At 29.6% G+C, this 10,241-nt stretch overlaps 1 protein-coding gene across 6 annotated transcripts in view; it reads right to left on the reverse strand.

Annotated features, from left to right (window-relative positions):
• The window catches only part of aPKC (protein kinase C iota type), a gene marked incomplete at its 3' end in the record, with an annotated part of 341,811 nt that overhangs the window by 198,681 nt on the left and 132,889 nt on the right, over positions 1 to 10,241 (reverse strand). The window contains 1 exon segment of one of the 6 annotated variants that reach the window (XM_067049556.1): positions 1,030 to 1,166. In XM_067049556.1, coding sequence (XP_066905657.1) covers positions 1,030 to 1,039 — 10 coding nt within the window. 6 annotated transcript variants of the gene reach the window in all.

The raw sequence follows: 10,241 nt of genomic DNA on the forward strand, positions 1-10,241 counted from the left end.
AAAGAACTAAGACGAGAAACAAGTGGAACGAAAACACTGATGTCACGCAGCTAAAACGACGCCTATAACTGTCGCGTGTTACATCTTGCTTAATGGGAAGTAATTACAAAAATTAACGATGCTGTAAAAGTGACATCGTATATGCAAAGTCATCGGTGCAATTGGCAAACCAAGGTCGGAAGCTGGTCTGTATTGACAAACATAACGGCAAACAAAAGAGAATGTCAATCGTGTGGCTTGTGTATTTGATAATGCCACATGCTGATAGTGTAATCAAACCGGCAACATACGAGGAAAAATATATATGGTATAACCTGAAATAAGTGCGTTCTAAAAAACAACCTCTTCAGCTTATTTTTAATTGTTATAATTTTATTTTTATGGTATTGTTTTATAAACAAAATATTTTTTTTTTAATGAAGTCATTTTTTTTTTAAATTTACAAAATGCAAAGAACTAATATACAACCTGCCATAGGAGAAAGTATTATGACTACAGGACGTAAAAAGATAATGGACCATTTTTTTTTTTAAAGACCTTTGTAAAAGGCTTATAGAAAATGATGTTTTCTATGGAAGACTGCACACTGTTTCAAAACTATACATGAAAGGGATTTTAAAGAAAGAAATTGAATGATAATAGACACGAAAGAGCATAGAGAATGAAAGGAAAACAGAAGAATATCCATTCAGAAATCAATTATTAGAAAGGTCGAAACCAACGAGATACCATTACTATTAAAAATCATCAATAAAATATTATAGTTAATTTATTGAGATAGAAAGTAGTATATGTAGTAAGAGCGGTAAAAAAACTCAGATTTCAAAATGTTTTACAACGCTCTATAGACATATCAGGTTGTTTCTATGCCTCTGAACCTAAAAAGGACAAAAGGATATAAAATAATTAATGCAATGTTGAACAAAAAAAAAAAAAACGGCTAAAACGTCCTCAAATAAAGAACCAGTTTTTTTTTTAATATGTTAGAAACAGGATAGTAGTGTTATAAATTACAAGAAAACATTTTACCAACTCTCATTTGCAGTTAAGTTTACTCCACAGATATCCGAAATCATACGTTAAACACCATCTCCACTACACTACAGCACACTTTCACACTGGACCACACGGGACCGACTGAACTGAACCAACACTTGCTCAAGGACGGCAAACAAGCCACGTCAAATAAAAGTAACCCTCTCCCTTGTGTCTTCCCAATACCTCTTTGTAACAGCTGGAAGCCAATTAATTACTAGAAATTTAATCTAAATACTTAATTAATTCAGTCTCTCAACAACGCGTTAATTATCATTAATTAGCTGCTCTTTAAAAGAGGTTACATCTCACAAAAAGACAAAAATATTTTGAATTGAACGTTTTTCAAAGATAATACCGTAAACTGAGGTTACATTCCCTGCAGAGGACGTCAAATAAATTGCCCCAAAGCTAATAGGGCTACCACTAAGTAACCATGGTCTACGGTTTAATCCATAGAATATATCAAATATAAAATAAAAATAAAAATATAATGTAATAAATTAAGCTCTGTAATTAGGTGTTAGAGTTCTAATCTTTTGGGGATATGATTTATTAGTAATAGTGTAATCGTGTGTAATCGGCGATTTTTTTTTTTTTTTAAATAATTGTCGATGCATTGAAATTATATATTTCTATAAGTAAATAGCCATTTTATAAGATTTTAATAGGAAACTGTAATGATATTAATTTGACAATCGTCAATATATATCAATATGCCGTGCCAATGGGCAATTGGTCTGGAAGTAAGAAACGTTCTTTAATCAAATGTGACAAATCGAAAATGAGGTATGTTTAAGAAATATTTTTCTTTATAGAGTTATAGGTGAGGGAATAATATGAAAACAATTTTTAGATTTGTCTTCTTGATAATGGCTTGAAGGTCGAAACGTTGGAGAATTAAAGTTTTGTTATTATTAAAATTAATCACTCTCAAACAATTAATTAATACATATATTAAATTAAAAATAAAACTTTTTTTCAAATTTCGCACTAAAAGGGAAAGTGGCGATGTGTTTTTTCAACTCTTTTAAAAAAAAAAAAATCGTTTATCAACATTAAATAGACCCTGGAATATCAGGGACTTAGGCTGGGAAAAAAAATTACAATTTTTTTTTTTAATATTCGAGTAAAGAAGCAGACTAAAAAAAAAAAATGAATAAATAAAATAAAACGGAACTACAATTAAAATGGATGAATATCCCAATTCCTATTATGGGAAGTGTACAATTTCACACACACACACCAAAAGTATTTTTCATACATTTACAACCAGAACTGCAAGAGTGTGTTTTAATTTAATAATGAATACGTCATCGAATACATGATGACACCGTACAACCCTAACCTATTTAAATAAAATACTAAGTACATTGCAACCTGTAAATAAAACCTGTATTCATTTGAATAATGAAAAAAAATACCAAATTCCATACCAAATTTTCAACACAATTTCCTCAGCATTCTTAACACATACCTTAATGATCCATGAGATACCACTGAATTTATGTATCAGGGCGGGTTCGGACACCAGAGATTCAACAAATAGTGTAAAAAAATTAATTAAAGAAAATTAAGTGAAAATTTTAATTACTTATTTATTTCCCTTATTCCTCATATCCAACTATTAACTAACGACATAATGCTTTGGAGGAATGAAATGTATCGCGCAAAATATACCTTCCTCTTTTTTATATACTCAGGGTTCTTGTTTGAACTGTGTATAAAATTCAATCAAAGATCAACAAATTCACTGTCACATTAATATACAAATTTCTTATTAAATAGAATAACTTTGAATAATAAAGACTGTTTCTTTGAACAAACCCAAAAAATATAGGATACAATAATGTTCCAATCAGTACAGGGTAACATAATTGGCCAAATATTTTCGTGGTAGAAAACAATAGCTAAAATTATCATGCATGAAACGTTTATTTATTAATAGTTCATTGATATATATTGTATCCATGACAATTTTGGCTATTGTTTATCAACTAACTTTAGCCCAATTCTGCATATTGTCAATGAGGATAAAAAACGTGAAAAATAAGGTAAAGGTTACAACGTAAAAGCCACATAAGTGTAATATGCGAAGCTGGAATGTCATTGTGGGCAATTCGTTCTGCATCATGACCTGCGCGTATCTTCTACCATCTCAACAACTACAGACCCAAAGTAAGTGAAGGACGTATTGATATAAACACATCGTAAAGCTTGACGTATTGGCAACAAGTTATAATAATGAGAATATAATTTAATATCTAACATTAAGATTTGATAAAACGAAAAAATAATGCTGGTATATTTCTGGTGCATACAAAATATTAATGTCATTAACAAGTAATTGGACCACGAAAAATCATGTCGTAAAATTTTTGAAATTTGGATGTTAACAATTTGAACTAAATATTACAATCTATTACTTATTACTTACTTAAGTTCCACTCTTCAAAAATAATGTGAAATGATACAGGAATGAATAAAAAAATAACTAAAATTAATAAAATTTAAATTACAAAACAAAAAATCAAAATTTGAAACTTGAGATAAGCAAAATTTTGAATTAAATAATTTAAATAATAATAAAATGTATTCTAGCCAGTATAATAGGAGGGAATGGATAACATCCCCATCTTTCATTTATGAGTAAGTTAAACTATATTTTTTTTTAAAAAATGTTTTATAATTTAAATTTGAGCTCAAACAATAAAATGCATTATTACATTCCTGAAAATTTATCGTTAGAAAAAAATTGCTGGAATCAGTGGACAGAAATTCAATAGATATTACGTTGTCTGCAATAGTATCTTATCTTGATTTATTAACATAATATATAATATTAATCATTGAAGTATAATAATGCAGGCAGCCACAATCAAAGACAATAAGTACTAGAGTTCTATGTAATCATTTATATCATAAGTAAAAACTTAATTAAAAAGAAAAATGATAAAAATAAAATAAAAAAGCATAAATAAATTGATTACAAATATTTTATATACAATCTTATCATTTCATCGAGACTGGTTATATTGGATAAATAAAATAAATTATAGCCATTTAAGTCTCAAACACTCTTTAATAATATTTTAAATGTCCAACGTTTCTGCTAACCCGGCCATCATGGACAATCTTAAATACAAATTCACCTCCAACTATTAAAATTTTTGCAGACTGCTGGTCTAAACATTTTAGTCAAATTAAATTCATCACTTTTTCATTTATTTTTAAAACTATTAAATCAAGTTATCCAACACTATAATCACTTATCAACAATTAGTTTAATAAAATAATAATGACAAAATAAAATAAAATATCATAAATAATTCACAAATATTATATCTATAAAAAATAAAGTATTAAACCGATATAATAAAAATTGATTAAATAATAACAAAACAATTTCTACACAATATAAAGAAACTTAATTTAATTTGAGAAAATTTGATCCTATCGACAGCCACACCTTTAAGCGATATCTTGATTTCACTTTTCTAAAAATATCAGCTCCTCGTTAACGCAAGTAAATAATAGGTCTGTGTTGAGAGGACAGGATCTAGTTACGGTGAAGGCTTTACAACCTTCAAAATTTGAACAGCTGGGACAAACCATGTTAAAAAAGGTTTGCTATTCAAGGTAATTGAGATATTAAACACGACATCTCATAACTGGCATAAAATAAATCAGCATTCTGAAAGATTGACAAGAATATTTTAGATTAGTAAATACCACAAAGTAACTCTTCATATGGAACAGTCTTGGTAAAAGAAAAATACACAATAGAATTCAAACTAAGATCTTTTTTAAATACCAACAACAAAATAATTAAAAATCATAAATACGAGGGTGATCGGAAAGGTTTCCGACCTAACAAAAATACCATAAATTTGTTCTTATTTTTATTTTTTTAAGATAGTCTCCTTGTAACTCTACACACTTCTTCCAGCGATGCTCCCATCCCTGTAAAGATATGAGAAAGCCGTCCGCACGTTGGGTGTCGCGTTTCCTCACGTTAGACCAAAAATGTGTTCGAGTGAACATTTCCAACGCTCTGTTGGCGCAGTTTAGGCGCAATAAATCCGAGTTTTGGGGCCGATTAATTAATTTAGGAAAAACTTTTATACATCATTATACGCCCGAAACAAAAATACAGTCCGAACAGTGGACTGCAAAGAGGGAACCGGCTCCAAAAACTCTTTTCTCGGCTGGGAAGGTGATGACTGTTTATTGGGATAGTCATGAAGTTATTTTAATCGACAATCAAAAAAGAAAGCCACTACTGAAGCATTCTACACATCATCGCTTGAAGGCAGAACTTGCGGGCAAACGGCCACATTTGCAGAAAAGGATAATCCTATTTCACCAAGACAACGCACCGTTCTCACACCTCAGCGGTTCCCATGGCGAAAATCCACGAATTACGGTTTGAACTGCTTGACCATCCCCCTTACTCACCAGATCTAGCACCAAGCAACTTCTTTTTTTTACTTCTTTTCCTCATCTAAAAATTGCGCTTGGAGAACAGATATTTTCGTCAAATTAAGAGGCAAATACCTTCGTGAACAATTATTTTGCAGAGAAAAACGCCGAAGACTATGTTAAAAAAAAAAATCAGAAAAAATGTCTTGTATTTTTGTTGGGTCGGAAACTTTACGGACCACCCTCTTAAATCCACCCTCGGACCAGTTATTAATCTTAAATTATACTATGTATATTGTAGTTTTTTAGTAATCACTTAAAGAAATTCTTTTTTCGAAAAAATTGCTTTCTATTTTCTTTTTAGTGCATAACTAAGTGAAATATTAAGTTGCGAATCGTTGCCTTATTGAATGATCCTTAAGAACCTCAAAAATAATTAACAGGAAAGAGGTAAAATTATTGAACTGATTATCAGGGTCATTTGGGATTATTTCCTTTTTTTATTCAGAAAGAATGAGTTTCGAAATATACAATAACCACTAGTTTCTTTATGAAATAAATATCATTTTGATAAGAATAAAAGCATGGAGGATACATTTAAAAAGGAGGACAAAATTTTAAATCAAGGGAGTGCGCATGTGTCATATCTGGATCCGCTGTTGCATGGTTCATTTTGGTTCCAATTATCTTTCCTTAATTTTCTTCCATTATACTATGTAACATGATATGTATAGTCTCATATAATCAACATTATTCCTTTCGTTTTCTTTTTACTAAATGTTTTGGATTATTCCTTAAGATTATGATTAGTTAAATTATATATTTTTTTATTATACCGTATTGATAATAATAAAAAAATATATCGTGCTTTCTATATTTTCTGTATTTGAAGTTTTAGTTTTTCGTTTATACTTGTAAATATGTATATTAACAGAAATGCACCTTTTCATTTATAATTTTTGTTTAATCGTATTTGAGTTTTATCATTTTTTTTATTTATTTATTTATTATCAGAAGTTATGATATGACATATGGTTTTATTTTATTTGCTTTTTTTATGCTTTACTTTCTACTTTCATATATTCAGTTCATTGTTATTGTTCATTTTTATCTTTTCAAATACATTATTTCCATTTTATAATGGTTTATAATTTCATTTTTATTCTTTCATATTTATTCATTATTATATTTCTATTTTACTTTTAGGCTTTAAAGCTTAATTTTGAAGACTGTAATATTATTCTAAAAGGATCAATCCAGAATAAATAAAGAATATAAATTTTTTTCCCCTCTGTTTTTCTTGATTTTGCGGGTCAAGTATCTGAGGTGGGGGGCTAGAAGTCCAACCACCTTCATAGTTTTGTTTATTTTTTCTTTCTTTTTTTTTTTTATATATTTAAAAAATTTCTAACAGAACCGACTGTTGAGCCTCTCATAGCACACCGATAGGCTACTCCTAAGCTATTCACGCCTGCCACTGTGGACTTTGGAACGAGACCTTTGGATATAATTATTGGAGTAGTGGTAAAACCCTCCAGATGATTCAGTTCCTTCAATTCAATCGCCAATTCCTATTATTTCCTCAGTTTTTCTCCCACAGTTGAGCTCATATTAATATCGTTCCGCTTTTTTATTTCTTAGATCTATAAGGAGGATATCTGGCTTATAGTGGCGTACTGTATGGCCGTAATTATTGATTCATCCCAATAGAGCTTCAGAGAACCTTTCTGTGACTATACTTATAATATTATATTATTATTATTTAGGAATTTTACTTATTCTCGGTTTTCACCGGAAGTAGCACCTACACGGACCTAGGTCAAGAGTGAGGCTAAAATATATTAATCTTTAATGGAAGATTATTGATTGACCGTGTGTATAGATTAATGGAATATGGCCCGGGTGCGGTCAAAAAAACTCAAATAGTAGATAATTATACTATTTTATTGAGCCAACGTTTCGCCCCACGTTGCAGGGCTTCGTCAGGGCTAAAAAAGATACAAACAATATAGTTACAAAAAGGGGGGGAAAAAAGAAGAAGAAACATAAGTGTAAAATAACAGGGGTATAAAATGTAAAAAAAAGTAAGATATAATAAGAAAAATTAAAGGTTGTAAATAGTAAATGAAAAGGGTAATAGTAACATTATAATTAACACTATAATCAAACTACTATTTGAGTTTTTTTTACCGCACCCGGACCATACTCCATTCATTTATTAATCTTTAATATTAATGAATACTGACTATGCTTATCATTATTATTATCTATTACAATATTATGGGACATCATTGCTCAATATTTATTATTATTATTATTATTATAGTCCGTATAATACAAAAATAAGATGGATAGGGTTGTAATAATAAATATAGATAGCGCACGGGAACACGACCGACGGGGGTAGAGAAACATGAGATGATCCTTGGGTTTTCTCAGAGGCAGTAGAAAGGGCGGATTATCATTCGTGGGGGAGTACAAAGGATGCAGACCGAAACCACTTTTCCCTTCAGCTAACTCTATTCTTCCCATCTCGCTTCCACATTTATAAGGTCTTAGTCTATCTAAACAAAATAACTTTTTCTTCTTTCAAGGCCCCCGATATTTCAGTCATAAGGCTTAGAGTTTGAAAGGAATAATTATCCGCAAGATTGAATACGGAGGGTGGGTTGAGGAATGTGACTGCTTTGTGGGACTTTGGGATTATTAGAGACAAGGGAATTTAATATCGTCTTCGGGGTACAAAGCCACCGGGGGTAAGGGAGCCTTAAACAATTATATATCTTTCAAGCGTAGGATTAATCATATTAACCTATATTAAATTTTATGGAATAAACTGAATAAATTATATCAAAAGTTAATACTTATATCACCCATTTTTTGTTTAAATTTACAAAGCTATGATCATGAAGGCCTATGATTTGTCTGAACTATAAAGATTTTGTCTATATTGAAAAACCAGAATTAATTGCATTTAAAAAAAAAATACACCAGAACCCCGTATATGTAGAATAAAGAGTTAATCCGGATAATGTGAAATTATGAATAAAATGCATTAAAGTAATATTCAAAAGAATGTATAATCAATAGAGATTAATATTATCTTGCTTCAACAACATATCAATTTTCACTTAATGTTTCAGGAAAAACAAAAACAAAACACACTTTTTTGAATAAAAAATGAGAAAACCCTGTGAAGTGACACCACACGAGACGATAATGTTAATTTAAAAAAAAAATGAGAAACAAAACATTTTTAGAAAGAGAGGTTTTACAAAAAATATAAACTTTAATTTCTACCAAAATTTATGCATACTTTTACACTAGATATGACGTAAGAGTTGGCAAAACATAGCGGCAGTAAACTTACTTTCGTATAATCGTTTTAATATTAGACCAGTCTTTTGATTATAATTGAATTTTTTTATCATATCAAAATATGAAGGATAACTAATTTTTTTTTTTTTTTAAATTGGCTGTCCACAAATTATGGTTAGGTTTACTGTTACCGTTTGAACATAACACTGCCACACTCCTTACAATATCATTTCCGTGACAGCACTGTTAGGACAAACAGTCACAACGCAAAAGAGCCTCAAATTACTAGGTTTATTCAGCATTTATAACAGAAATACCTATTTCAATCTTCTACAAAAATTAGTATTACATTTTTGGCCTTATATCAAAAACGTTTCAAATTTGCAAATTGAACAAATAACAACAAGCCGTTTAAATAGCAAACTATATTAAATAATTAGTAATTATTTTTTAAATTATAATTTGAAATACAACATATAATTTTTTAATTTACTGTTGATTGCTTATTATTTTTAGAAGAATAAGGAAATGGATATTGGGCAAAAAGCTCACTATATTGATCCAATGTTAAAATAAATTAAACAAATAATTCTAATTCTTGCCAAAAAAAAACAATAATAAAGTACTAACAAGCTTTTTGAACTGTCAATAAATATATTTTTTTAAACAATTAAGAGAGTAGTATATAAATGTAAATATTAAAATTAGTAGAGTAAAGGCAATAGTAAATTTCTGAAGGAAATTGTCACAAAATTAATTATTATAAAAGTCAATCAACATAACAAGATACAGGAGCGGAGAAACGGAAGATTCTGGAGGTAAGAAAACAGAACAGCATCCCATTGGTCAGAAGAAGCAATTCATTTGACCATATAGAGCTTAGGAGGACATCTGAAAGGTACTGGTACTTGATATCGTCACATAACAGGTTACAATCCTACCAGTTATTAAAAAAGTAACGACTAATAATGTGCTATAACGGAAATATTTTAATTTAAAAATGAACTTTACAACGGAATAGACTTCCTCCAAACTGACCTGTATTGTGAGGGAAAGACGATACGTAATGCAGGGGCAACAAATTAAATTGATGAATTCCATTCATCGGCTGTGGTTACCTGCATCGTTATCTGTGACCTGATTCTCGTAGTTAATTGCAGGTAATCAGACTTCCTCGGAGTATCGATAGTAAGCCAGCAATTACAGATAATACCAGATTCGATATTGGCCCAACTACAGTGACTTCAGAAATTTATGTCAGAATTATGAAGATAATTGCGAGTAAAACTTATAATTTTCTCGACTTAAAATTCTTAATAAAAGAATACAATAATATTGTTGAATGCTTAGTATTTTAATAAAAAAAATAATTAAACTTTTAAGGTATAAACGTATATGCATTGTATAACTTATAAAATAAACTTCAAGCTTTTTAATTATTTCTTAATTGGATATTTAAATTATAT

This window comes from Halyomorpha halys, unplaced genomic scaffold (genome assembly GCF_000696795.3).
Source record: "Halyomorpha halys isolate HHAL.00 unplaced genomic scaffold, Hhal_1.1 Scaffold270.1, whole genome shotgun sequence".
Classification (NCBI taxonomy): domain Eukaryota; kingdom Metazoa; phylum Arthropoda; class Insecta; order Hemiptera; family Pentatomidae; genus Halyomorpha; species Halyomorpha halys.